Source organism: Eretmochelys imbricata, chromosome 2 (assembly GCF_965152235.1).
Source record: "Eretmochelys imbricata isolate rEreImb1 chromosome 2, rEreImb1.hap1, whole genome shotgun sequence".
In the NCBI taxonomy this organism is placed as follows: domain Eukaryota; kingdom Metazoa; phylum Chordata; order Testudines; family Cheloniidae; genus Eretmochelys; species Eretmochelys imbricata.
The window spans coordinates 254,675,938-254,690,222 of NC_135573.1; the positions used below are offsets into that span (position 1 = coordinate 254,675,938).

General features: G+C 40.5%; 1 protein-coding gene across 1 annotated transcript in view; it reads left to right on the forward strand.

The window, feature by feature from the left end:
- The window catches only part of XYLB (xylulokinase), a 142,623-nt gene that overhangs the window by 22,190 nt on the left and 106,148 nt on the right, over positions 1 to 14,285 (forward strand). The window contains exons 9-14 of the mRNA XM_077809500.1: positions 6,801 to 6,919; positions 8,235 to 8,316; positions 11,874 to 11,914; positions 12,351 to 12,466; positions 13,280 to 13,395; positions 13,979 to 14,052. Coding sequence (XP_077665626.1) covers positions 6,801 to 6,919; positions 8,235 to 8,316; positions 11,874 to 11,914; positions 12,351 to 12,466; positions 13,280 to 13,395; positions 13,979 to 14,052 — 548 coding nt within the window. The remainder of the gene's footprint in view (positions 1 to 6,800; positions 6,920 to 8,234; positions 8,317 to 11,873; positions 11,915 to 12,350; positions 12,467 to 13,279; positions 13,396 to 13,978; positions 14,053 to 14,285) is intronic.

The window sequence follows — 14,285 nt, forward strand, 5'->3', positions numbered from 1 at the left end:
GGAAATGTTACTTACTCCAATTAAAATGTTTCCTTTTTAAGGCCCAGTCTCATAAGGCATGACTCGCTATCCATAAGCAGCAGAACACCCTTGTTTGATTGATTAAAAAAAATTAACTACAATGTGGGGAAAGAGGAACGATTTCCATGTATATTGTGCAGATGTTAAAAGTAAGATACAGGAATGCCTCACTTAACGTTGTAGTTATGTTCTTGAAAAATGCGACTTCAAGCGAAACGATGTTAAGCGAATCCAGTTTCCCAGTAAGAATTCATGTAAATTGGGAGTGTTTGGTTCCAGGGAAATTTTTTTCACCAGACAAAAGACTTTGGTACACAGCAATGATGATTGTGAAGCTTGGTTGAGGCGGTGAAGTCAGAGGGTGGGATATTTCCCAGGGAATGCCTTACTGATAAATGATGAACTAGCCCTCAAGGGTTAACTCGTTGTTAATGTAGCCTCACACTCTGCCTCACACAGGCAGAAGGAATGAAGGGAGGGGAGACAGCATAGCAGACAGAGACACACACTGTGTGTGTGTGTGTGTGTGTGTGAGAGAGAGAGATGTGCATTTCCCCTTTAAGTATGCTGATCTCTGTCTTAAGTACACTGCCTTGTTAATTAGATCAGCAAGAGATCACCCACCTCAGCTGTTGCCTCCGGGACTGTTGTGTCCCCCCCCCGCTCTATGGAAGATGGGGTAAGCGGGGTGCAGGAGCAGGGGGGGAGGAGACACCCTGACATTAGCCCCCCTCTTCCCCTCCTCGCAGGAGGCTCAGGGAGCAGCTCCTAGGCAGACGGCAGGAATAGCGCATGACACTGGGTGAGGGACAGCTGAACTGCCACAATTGATAGCCTGCTGGGCAGCTGCTGCACAGGGAACTTAGGGGAAGCGGGGAGCTGCTAGGGGCTGGGTCCACCCTAGTTCCAGCCCCCACCAGCTAGCTCCACCGGGCTGCTCTTCCTGCAAGCAGTGGACAAAGCAGGCGGCTGCCAAACGACATTAGAAGGGAGCATTGCACAACTTTAAACGAGCATGTTCCCTAATTGATCAGCAACATAACAAAACAACATTAACTGGGACGACTTTAAGTGAGGAGTTCCTGTACATTTGGGACCTAAAATACTTGAGTGTGTCACCTTGAGGCATTGTTACTTTTTTTTTTTTTTTTTTTTTATAAAACACCTTAAAGAACAGCTACTCAGCTCTTGACATGGAGAGACTTTTATGTTTTGAAATGTTTTGTAAGTACCTTAGGCACACCATAGCTTAGCATACTTCTTTATGTTCTATCAAAGAAGAACATACTAAATTAAGGCCTTTGTCAAGAGAAAGCATATTGGCCTAAATTCATCCTGATGCAGCTCTGTTGGTGCCAATGGCGATATATTAGCTATGAATTTGACTCACCAAGAAACCGAGAAGAGAGTTTTGACACAAATACACTAGGTCAGAGGTGAGCAAACTGCGGCCCACAGACCACATCCAGCCCGCGGTACCGTCCTGCCTGGCCCCTGAGCTCCTGGCAGGGGAGGCTAGCCCTCTCCCCAGCAGACTCAGCTCGCCATGTCGCCAGGACTCTGGCCCACTGCTCCTGCCAGGCAGTGCGTTGGCGTGGCTGGCTCTGGCTGGGCGGCGGGGCTGCGAGCTCCTGCTGCTCTAAGGGGCATGGTAAGGGGAGCGGGGGGGTTGGATAGGGGGTGGGGTACTGGGGGGGGCGGTTAGGGGCAAGGAGTCTTGGGGGGCAGTTGGGGGACAGGGAGCAGGGGGTGATTGGATGGGGTGGAGGTTCTGGGGTGGGGGGCAGTCAGGGGACTGGGAACAGGGGGGGTTGGATAGGTGTGGGAATCCCAAGGGGGCTTTCAGGGGTGGGGGTATGGATAGGGGTTGGGGCAGTCAGGGGACAGGGAGCAGGGGGGGTTGGATAGGGGGTGGGGTCCTGGGGGGGGTTAGGGTCAGGGGGTCCTGGGAGGGGCCGGTCAGGGGACAAGGAGCAGTGGGGTTTGGATCGGCCGGGAGTTCTGAGGGGCGCAGTCGGGGGTAGGAAGTGGGAGGGGGTGGATGGGGGCGGGGGCCAGGCTGTTTGGGGAGGCACAGATTTCCCTACCCGGCCCTCCATACATTTCGCATCCCCGATGTGGCCCTCTAGCCAAAAAGTTTGCCCACCCCTGCGCTAGATGTTATATATATGTTTTACAGTATTGATCTCTGGATATTTTTTTCACTTTTAGTCCATTAATAAATCCAATTAGGCAATGTCTTTTGGTCCTTTGTAATAGAATTTTGTTTTTTTCCCCCAGTGTTGAATCATTTAGGCTTTTTTGCATCAGTAATTAACATTTGGTGATCCTTACTGCACTTGATTGTGATCTTGAACTATCAATCAATGGTACTTGGAATGAGATACTGAATCCCTTCCATCCACATATGGATCCTCTTCTCAATCACCATTGGACCATGACCTCCGATATTGAATTCATTTATTGTTGAGTGAGCGTCCATATGAAGTGATAGTTCAAAGATCTGCCTTTGCTTTGTATGGCTTGACTCACTTAGATTTTAACCCTTGGAGTACTGGCAATCTTTAGACTGCCATCTAGATGAATATGTAGGAAGGTATGTGTACTCTACCTGTCTTTTATATGTAAAGATAGATATAAGTAAAATATTAATTTCTCCCTATAGGCTCCAATAGGTTAATAGTTCATTTAAAATATTTTTTCCATTTCTCAACTGAGTTCTGAATGGGAAGGTAAATGAAATGATCCTTTCATCCTTGAGTAGTATAGACATATCTGAACATTTATTAGCAATTGATGGCCTGGGGGAATTGAACCATCATCTTTTCATTGTAGGAGCTCAGACTGAATTGCAAAGGTTGTTTTTTTGCCCATCTAACTGGCTTTGTGGTGTTGTGAACACTGTCAGAGCATATAATATATATATGAAAGCTATTTGACATTCAATAAATAATATTATGTCCGTACAGAGTGGATTGATTAAAATCAAAGCACTTTAAATAACCCATTTTAATCATGATTTTAATCAGCAAGCAGAAAACCTTGTTATACTCAATTTTAGTTGCGTTTTGCATTTTTACTTTAGTTATTTGCCTAAAGAAAGTGTGATTTTTATGAAAGCATGTTGATTTTTAGTGTGTTGATTTGCAACTATATATAGCCTTGATACTAAATTTGTTGCTTCTTTTTGCTAACAAGGAGGATACACTATATCTATACAAATTTATTTAAACTATATAAGTTAACACATTTATTCAGATTCTTAATTGTTTCTTTTGTTTATGGTAGAATATGATGAATGATGCATTTCTTATTTACTAGTCAATTAATTTGTTTATTTGTGATTTGTATCAAGCTTTTAGTTGGATGGAAATGCAATTAAATTAAAATGCTCAAAAGCAGCATTTTAATTTATTATTAAATAAAACTACCTTAAATGTGCTGGATACAAAGTAAAAAATGATCAAAAAGTTTATCAGAATATGTTTTATATTTAAAAGTATCCAATTTATTATACAAAGGAAGTATTATCTGTAATGAATTAACTGAACTGATTGTTTTTAGTTACCATGTCCTTCAAGATTTTAGAATCAGTAGATTTCATCCTTTCACACCTAGCTTTTATTTGTAGACTGGAAGGGGAAAATAAACTTTCCTGCTTTTGTCAACTTGCAATTGGTTTCTTAACTTTGAACAAGCTAGTCATTGAACTGAACTAGTTGAATAAATTGATATGAAGAAAATATTCTCTCTGCACCTGCAGAAGAGGCTTCAGCTGTCAAAAGCCTGGTTAGCACTTCAACAAACTCTGGTTCCACCAGTTTTGTGGTTTGACTTTCTTTGAAACTTGACAGCAGACCTGTGCTGATTAATATTACTTTTTATATTTAGTTTAAATTATTTTAATAGATTATAGTAATTTTAGGCCTTAACCTGGGTTGTCAATTTTCAAATTTAATTTTAAAAAGGTTTACTTTTAAAAAGAAACCAATATATGATTAATTTTTTTTAAATTAAATTTTATTTAAAAAAAAATCAGTTTTGTGCACCCTGTGTCCATAGAACAGGATTAAAGTGGGAGGTTTTAATGCTCTGCCAGTTGCATTTTGCATAGAAGGGACTAGAAAATTGCATACAAACAAATGATGATAGAGTTTAAAGACTGGAACTGTCATGACATTTTTCAAAATGGTATAAGAGAAGTCTGATTCAATGTGTCTCTAGGTTTAGATAAGGAATCTACCCACAAAATCACCATATGTTTCTTTAAAACTTTTATTGCTCACTGAATAATTAAACCTTTAGACACTTGGCATTTTACTCTAGGAAGCTAGATGTGTGATAGAGCTTTTCCACAAAACATTCCTCTTTGGCCCTTTTGTATAGGTTTGTCCAGACACTGTGCCATCGCTGCAGAGTCCTTGTGCAAGGACTCCCATTATGCCTAGACCATGTACAGGGGCGTTAAGTGGTAGGAAGGGGTTCCTTGCACCCTCTGTCTCTCTTGTGAACTTCTACTGGTGTTGCATGTAGTTTGTCCTGAAGAGTGTGGTGGCTGATTTTTTTAAAAATGGTCCCTTCAAGAACGTGGAAAAGCTGGAATGTCCCTGTATCTGATTAAATCCTGTTGTATTTATTGCTTTTGGTGGTGGTGGGTGTGATTGACAGCGGGAAAGAGCAATACATCTCTTGTCCATGGGAAGTGTGCTGTGCTATGTCGAATTCCTACTGCTGAATCATAGGGCAAATTAACCAGCATATAATGTATTAAGTGAATTTAATTTGCATGAAATGAGATTGATTGAATTTAATACATTTAATTTCATTTATACATCATTAACTCAGGTAAGGTGTAATCTAAATTTCCTACTATGTGGCCTGAGTTAGTGTCTCAGAGGTGTATAATATATTCTGTAAAGCTGCATTCACTCTTGGAGCCCTGGCTCTGTTATGTCTTAACACTGGACTGTGTGTTTTTTGGTGTAAATATCCCATACATACTCATTGTTGGACCTCTCTATAAAACGTTAAGCTACCAAAGTGCAGAGGTCTAGCACAAGTCCCACCGTGCCACTTAATCCCTCTGTGAGTGTGTGTGAGAGAGTGCTTTTGAAAGAGAGGCTGCAGTGGGAATGGGTGTTGTTTCTGTACCCTATGTGCACTCAGGATGGGGGCTCTTCAGTAGCCTGAAATAGCTTGGAGCAGAGGAGGCTGTTAGGAATTAACCCAGGGTGTGGCATGTAGCTCAGTGCTTGCATATCCAATGGTTTCAAATACTTGTATAGGGGTGCAGAAGGGCTACCCCATTGTTTAGATTAGGGGCCATGTTGCAGCTTTGTGGTCTGCCAGTAGGTTGAGGGGTGGACTACATTTCCTCCCTCCATGCCCCACAAAACTCCATGGACAGCCTGATCTCACAGTCCCTGTGCCAAGGGTGAGTTTCGCTCTCCCTACATATGTTGAAGTGTCTAAAGGTCAGTAGCACTGAACAAAATTCCATTGGTTTCAGACTTCCCAGTCAGTTTGGACAATGACTGAGTTTCTGTCAGTGAGATAAACAGGTCCTGGGCTAATTAGATATAAAATCAAAAGTGTTTTTAGCCCAGGATAATATTATTACTAAGTTAAGAGAATTCACCTTGGGTTATTAAAAGTAAAGTGAAATGTCTAATTAAATATATCTTAGACCAGTGCAGGGAATGAGAGTTGATGGTATTCAACATCTCCACAGTTAGTGCTCAGTCAATCATGGGTTTTAAAAACGTTTGTTCTTTTTAACTAGAGGAGAAGCTGGAGCAGTGTAAACATAGAGGGGAATGCAATGAGCTGTTGAGGCAGCCCTGTTCATTCAGAAGGCCTGATTAATCTAGTGTGCTAACTGCAGGGTTCAGATTTAGAGTCCCCTCAGCTCTAATCCTGGCTCTGACACTGACTCACCTATGTGGCCTTAGCCAATCATTAAGACCAAATTTTAAAATGTGTCCAGTAATACACACATTGAACCTTATTTTTAGAGGTGTTGAGCATCCACAACTCTCATTGACTTCAGCTGGACTTGAAGGTATTCAACCAGTCTGAAAATCATGTCTTAATTGTATAAAACTGGACACCCAAAACTTGTATCACCCAAAATTAGAGGTTACTTTTTAAAATTTGGGCCATGACCTTTCTTGGTCAATTTCCCCATTTGTAAAGGAGGATGATAATACAAACATAACCTCACAGGCATCTTAGGAGGATTAGTTACAGACAAATGATGGCCTAAAACCACAGCCCAACTAGGGTGCAGTGCAAAGGTGCATACCACCTTAGTAGGAATTCCTGCACTATTGTGCCTAAAGCACAATTCCCTCGAATGCAAAGGGACTGCAGTTTGATTGGGTGCAGCATAGGTTTCATTTTCTGTTCGCCAGTGTTGAGGGGTTGCAGGATCTATCTGTACCTCCCCATTTATTTTGGGAGTCTAGCATCACTGGTTGGAGTGCAAGGACTTTGACTATATTCAGTTCCTATGCAGTGGGGAAGATTCCTTGCCCCCATCCCCTTTCCAAAATGAAAGCTACCACAAAGCTGTGAGTCAGTAACTGTACAGCATCCCTGTGCTCTGCTGAGCTGAGACCATTCCATTTCAGTATTAAATGTCCACTTTTATTTATAGTTTCTTTTCTGCCTTTAGGTAGGTGAAATCCTCTAATGCAGTATTCTTTTCTTTTCTTTTCATTAATCTATTCTTATGTTCCAAGATCTACATTTTGTGTTTGAATACTGTTGTCTCATAGGTTCTGGAATGAATTTACTGCAGATTCATGATAAAATATGGTCCACCGCCTGCCTCAGTGCTTGTGCGCCTGGATTAGAAGAAAAGCTGGGACCTGTTGTGCCATCCAGCTCAGTATTGGTATGTGCCAGTGGAGGATAACTGCTGATGAACATGTAATTGGAAGATTTTGGGGCTATGCTCTGTGTGTAACAGATAGGGTCCCTCTTGGTGTATGTTTGCACAGAGATGCTGTGCTCTAGGGGTAGTCTCCAGAGAGCTGTTCTGGCTGACTAATATGTCCCGGAGTGCTGTGTAAGTGCATTCCAGAGCAGGAGTGCTGACATCTTTGAAAGGATGCACAAGCCCTACTTTGGTGGCTGGTGGCTGTCACTACCTTCATCACTAGATTCCTCTGGTTTTTGCATGCTGGGGATACAAAGACTAAGATTGTGGTGACCCTGTTGGCAGTCTTCAAATGATAGAAGTCTCTTTTCTCTCCTTGCACACCCACAAACACTTGTTTGACTTTAGACGAGAGAACAATGTTTACTGTATTCCTTTTATCATCAGTCAGTAACATTGAAGAAATAGAGCCTGACATTTAAGCTTCTCAAGTGCAGTACTGTGTGGTAGTTATAAAGTTGATCAGTTATCAGGTTTATTAAAAGCCCTTCAATTCGCCTAGCGTATCTTTGTTATATTGTCAAAACAAATCAGGTTGAATACCTTTTGAAATAGATTGTGGTCTGAGCAGCACCACAAAACGAGAGATGTGCATGCGTGGGAATGGGGATAGCAGGCACCCAGCCACTGTATAAGCACTAGTGAACATGGTTGACCCATCTGGGAGTGTGCTGTGATTCCAGTGCCAAGTGCTGGTCTTCTGGTATTGGCAGTGAAAACAGGAGCAGCGTTTTAGAAGTCATTTTAAGTGTCCTCTTATTTTAAAGAGTAATCTCTTCTTGCTACCATTTGTTGTTGGTGAGACACAAAAGAATGGAATCCTCGACCCCTGAAATAAAAGATAATCGATGATAAACATTCATATCACATTTGACATAGTGATGCATACTAGCTGTATGTGTTTTTTTGGTTGCATATCAATCTGTATTCCTATCTAATTTTGAATAGTAATATATATGTATGTGGGTGTGGAACACAAGTGTATGTATATTTTGTGAATAACTGGAGGCAGATCTGAAGTCAGAATGCTGCTGCTGTCTTTACTGTTTCAGAATCTGATCTGAGGGATGTTTTCAGGAGGTTTTCTTGTTTGTATCTTACAAAAACGTTAGCTCAAGCGCTGCAATGTAAATGTAAAACAAATGTAAATAATTATTGCAGCTACGGTGGAAGTACTGTAGAATCAGCTGGATATCAGTGTTATAGACGTATTTTGACACTCTGGGATTAATTTGCACTTTTCAGCTTTCTTCATGTGTTTACTCCTTAGGGCTCTGTTTCTCCATATTATATTCAGCGCTATGGGTTTAGTCCAGACTGTAAAGTAGTGACATTTACCGGGGACAATCCAGGTGAGATAATAAACAAATATGCTTCCATAGTTCTGTGTTTGTGTATTATCATATTCACTGAATAAATCTCATTAATTCTTAGATGATCTATATATGGTGAAAGAATATCACACAGGCACCTTTTTCCAGCAGCCTTTGTCACTGATTCTTCTGAGATACATACTTTGTATGGGATATATACTGCATATGGACTCCAAATGCATCTCATAATCATAGTGCACCTAAATTGCACCTTGATAATTTAGGTTTTGGTTTGTCCACACCTGAGAAACTTCCTTTGCCAATGAACACTTCCATTTTAGCTTGAGAAAAATCTATTGTTTAAAGAACTTGCATTTTCTCCTCCAAGCCTGAAGGTGGAAACTGAGATCAGAGGTTCACTCTAACTACTAGAACTTTTCTTCAATCAGGCTGTTAGTCCTGGGTATGAAGAAGATAAAACCTAGTTCAAACAAATATATATTTAAATTAATATAAACCTATTCCCAAACCTTTAAAAAGAAATCACCCGTTAAAACCTGAAAAAAGGTTTAAAAGAAAAATTCTATAAACAGGAAACCCTTAAAAAAGTAGTGCACAATTTCACATTAATAATCCAAAACACTAGCACTTGCTTTAATGATACTGCAGTGCTTTAGACAGTTACTTGTGTAGAATAAATACCATAGTTTTTTAAAAAGGAATAACACAGTGACAGAAGACAAACTTCATCACTACGAGATACAGTGTAAGCCTTACTTGAAAGAGACAGTGGGAAGTCAGGCATCAAAGTGCTTGAAAGTTTGTTTTTATTCTTTTAATCTCCCACCCTCATTAATCTTGTGGGTGCCGAAATTTTAATGATGCCCTTTACTAAAATTCTATTAAGAGATAATTGAAGGGGCTTCAAAATTCCCAGATATCCAAGATGTGCTAAATTTAGGGATGTTTGTGGAAGTTCTGAAAACTCCTATGGACAAGAGTGCAGAAGCACCATTTCTTGAGATTTTTAAATTATTTATCTGTATACAGTAGTGCTTACATGTCTGAACCAAGATAGGGGCTTCATTATGCTAGGCACTGAACATATGTATAGTAAAAGACAGAGTTATGGTCAAAATGGACCAGACCGGCAAAAGGGACTGTCATTGGCCCCCCTTTATATATGGGGAACTGAGGGAGATTAAGTGATTTGCCCAGAGGAACACAGGAAGTCTGTTGCAGAGCCAGGAATTGAACCAAGACATTCTAGATCCCAGATGGGTACTTCAACTACAAGACTATCCTTCTATAAGGTTCAAATTCAGCAAAGGACTTAGGCATGTGAATAGTCCCACTGATGTCAGTAGGACACCTTGTCTGTTTAAGTACTTTACCAAAACAGGGTCTGAGATATTTAAAACTTGAGAGAACAAAACACTTGAACATATATCATAGAGAACAATCCTGTACTGGTGGAAAGTAGGAGTGCGTGGGCTAACAGGTGGCATCGGTGATCTTCCAGAAAACACCATCCTGGCCACTATGGATGTAGAAGCCCTCTACACCAACATTCCACACAAAGATGGACTACAAGCTATCAGGAACAGTATCCCCGATAATGTCACGGCAAACCTGGTGGCTGAACTTTGTGACTTTGTCCTCACCCACAACTATTTTACATTTGGGGACAGTGTATACCTACAAGTCAGCGGCACTGCTATGGGTACCCGCATGGCCCCACAGTATGCCAGCATTTTTATGGCTGACTTAGAACAACGCTTCCTCAGATCTCGTCCTCTAATGTCCCTGCTCTACTTGCGCTACATTGATGACTTCTTCATCATCTGGACCCATGGAAAAGAAGCCCTTGAGGAATTGCACCATGATTTCAACAATTTCTATCCCACCGTCAACCTCAGCCTGGACCAGTCCACACAAGCGGTCCATTTCCTAGACACTACAGTGTTTATAAGCGATGGTCACATAAATACCACCCTGTACAGGAAACCTACTGACCGCTATACTTACATATATGCCTTCAGCTTCCATCCAGGGGACACCACACAATCCGTTGTCTACAGCCAAGCTTTAAGATACAACCGCATTTGCTCCAATCCCTCAGACAGAGACAAACACCGACAAGATCTCTATCAAGCATTCTTAAAACTACAATACCCACCTGCTGAAGAGAAAAAACAGATTGACAGAGACAGAAGAGTACCCAGAGTCACCTACTACAGGACAGGCCCAACAAAGAAAATTACAGAATGCCACTAGCCGTCACCTTCAGCCCCAAACCTCTCCAGCGCATCATCAAAGATCTACACCCTATCCTGAAAGATGATCCCTCACTCTCACAGATCTTGGGAGACAGACCAGTTCTCACTTACAGACAGCCCCCCAACCTGAAGCAAATACTCACCAGCAACCACACACCAAAAACACTAACCCAGGAACCTATCCTTGCAACAAAGCCTGATGCCAACTCTGTCCACACATCTATTCAAGTGACACCATCATAGGACCTAATCACATCAGCCACGCCATCAGGGACTCGTTCACCTGCACATCTACCAATGTGGTATATGCCATCATGTGCCAGCAAGGCCCCTCTGCCATGTACATTGGCCAAACTGGACAGTCTCTATGTAAAAGGATAAATGGACACAATCTGACATCAGGAATCATAACATTGAAAAACCAGTAGGAGAACACTTCAACCTCCCTGGTCACTCAGTAACAGACTTAAAGGTGGCAATTTTGCAACAGGTTTCAGAGTAGCAGCCGTGTTAGTCTGTATTCGCAAAAAGAAAAGGAGTACTAGTGGCACCTTAGAGACTAACCAATTTATTGGTTAGTCTCTAAGGTGCCACTAGTACTCCTTTTAATTTTGCAACAGAAAAGCTTCAAAAACAGACTCCAACGAGAAACTGCTGAACTGGAATTAATTTTCAAACTAGATACCATTAACTTGGGCTTGAATAGAGACTGGGAGTGGCTGGGTCATTACACAAATTGAATCTATTTCCCCATGTTAAGTATCCTCACACCTTCTTGTCAACTGTCTAAAATGGGCCATCTTGATTGTCACTACAAAAGTTTTTTTTTCTCCTGCTGATAATAGCTCATCTTAATTAATTAGCCTCTTAGAGTTTGTATGGCAACTTTCGCCTTTTCATGTTCTCTGTATGTATATATATGTATCTTCTATATGTTCCATTCTATGCATGGGATGAAGTGGGCTGTAACCCACAAAAGCTTATGCTCAAATAAATTTGTTAGTCTCTAAGGTGCCACAAGTACTTCTGTTCTTTTTGCGGATACAGACTAATACGGCTGCTACTCTGAAACAGGTGACATGATAAAATTTTTAATCTCCAACTCCTTTGATTCTATGATGCCCTATAATGACTAACTTCAGTATTTAGGGTGAACTTCTCCAAAGTAAACAAGGCCTACTCACCACTTAAATCCACTTTGAGGTTATGTTTGGGCCTTGTGCTGGCTTTCTGCACAGAATAGAATGTCCTCTCCAGTGCAGCATAATTACCTTGAATGCCTAGTTATTAATTGAACTATCTGATGTATGTTTTCAGCTTCACTTGCAGGAATGAAACTTGAAGAAGGGGACATTGCGGTAAGTCAATACACATTCATGAAAAATGTTCACATCACTGTGATAAAATTAGAGCTACTACAGAATGTAAAATAGGACCCTGGACAATAACCTTTGGTCCTCAACTAAACCAAAATAGAGAATTTGTTGATTTTCTGTGTACTGGAGTCAGACTGATTCTCATTTCAGTTCCTCCTGGAGCTGGATGTAGGATTTTAATCAAACTCATGGACTATTTTTAAGATAATGCCCCAAATTTATAAGTTGCTGGATCTCTATCTCTGGAACTTATTTAATTGGGGTGACAACCTGAATCACTGCTTGCTATAATAAGAATCCAGTTCACTAAATGTGTGATTTAAAAACAATTAGCAGTAATAATAAATGGGTTTAATTTAATTTCTGTATTGCCTTCATGTGATACAATTATTATTATAACAATTATTTTCTTCTCCAGATTAGCCTTGGCACAAGCGACACATTGTTTCTTTGGATTAAAGAACCAGCGCCTGCATTAGAAGGTCATATTTTCTGCAATCCTGTTGACTCTCGAGCCTATATGGCACTTTTATGGTAACATCCTTTTACATGATTTTTCTCTTACGTTTGGAGTCAACAAGATATTTTTCTTGTTTCCTTTGCAAAATGATAATGAATAAAAAATTCAGTATTATGTAAAGTATATGGCAATATTTGCAATCAACATTATGACATCCCCATTATTTAATTTGGGGAGCAGGAGCTGCAAAATTATGAGGAATAAGCTCTGGTGCCAATGGAAGGGATGGGGTTCATTTTTGTATAATTTAAGGCTGGTGAGCATGAATCTAAGGCAGTGTATTAAATTTAGAGGAATAGAAATCACGTGAATGGTGATGGTTTGTGGGCTAGATCCTTGACCTAAAATATATAACCTTTGCATTAGTAGTACAAAAGGGATTTAAAGGTACCTTTAAAGAGGCATCTGGAGATTCCTCTTTCATAGAGGGGAAGAACTGCTGCTGTTCTGGGACATGCTGGGTGTGTAGCTGGAACACGTCATCCTATGATATTCAGCTCCTGGAGCGGTCTCTAGGATAGCCATGTGGCTGCTCTAATTTGCCCAGGGAGATAGCTTGTCCCCTAAGCATCACCAGGGTCAAAGTAGGAGAAAAGGTTTGGAGCCACCTTTGTCTCTCCCACCTCAGTTGCACTGAGTTATAGTACTTTGGATTGAGACTTTCGAAGCAGTCTAAGGAATTTAGATATATGTTCCATTAATGTTAGTGACCGTTGTGTGTCTAAATCCTCTAGTGTTTCAAAATCCTCTTTAATAATCTGGGGGGTCCAAATGATTTGGAAAATGCCGCTTTTGAATATATAGTTAGTATTGTTGTTTGTTTTTAGTTTTAAGAATGGCTCTCTAATAAGAGAGAGGATCAGAGATGACTGTGCTTCAGGCTCCTGGGACGAATTCTCCAAAGCCCTAAAATGTACTGTTGTTGGAAACAATGGAAACCTAGGTATGAACCTTGACAAAGTTGGGAACTCCAGGGTTTACTTGGATACAATCATTATTTCATAGGTAGTAGCTTCCTATCACTTGTTTCTTTCTTCTCTCCCTTTCCCACTTGCCCTGTATCTACTCATGCTACCGCTAAGATTTATTGTAACCTACATACACTATTTGTATACGCATGTATTTGGTTGGTAATTTCTGTTATATAGTGAGACTGAGTTGCTGGATTTATCTTTTTTTATTATACGGTTTGTGTTTCTATTGAAGTATTAAAGGTGCCTGGAGTCAGAGATGCTTTTAAAAAACACATTCTTATAAATCAGTGGAAATAGAATAAATTCAATAAACGTGTGGACTGGAATTGGTCAAGAAACATTCCGTGATTTTATTTTGTGCATGTAAGATGCTATACAAAATTTAAATTTATTGTCTAATAAATCAAATTACTTTGTCTTGCTCCACTCTGTTACCATTCTGTACTCTTATGGGCATTATATACACGTGTTGTTTTTCTAGCCATTTGCTGAAACTAATACTTTTTTGTGCCAGAAGAAAACATGACTATCTTTAATTTGCTTTGATTTAAGGTTTCTATTTTGATGTGATAGAGATTACTCCTGAAGCTGTTGGGATTCACAGATTCAACGGAGATAACAACAAGGTAGTAATAACCTATTTAACACATTGTAGTAAATCATGTTGTGTTCATGACTTAAAGGAGGCTCATCCCATCAAGGCCTGAGAACTTTGCTCTCTTCTGCATCTGCGGTTATTCCTTCTGGATTTCATATACTGATGTGATCCTTTGAGTGATTTTCTGAAGGCATTTTCTGGTCTGTGTCCCAGGCTTGGAGATATCCACAGTACTGACTCTGACCCCAGCTAGCTCATTAT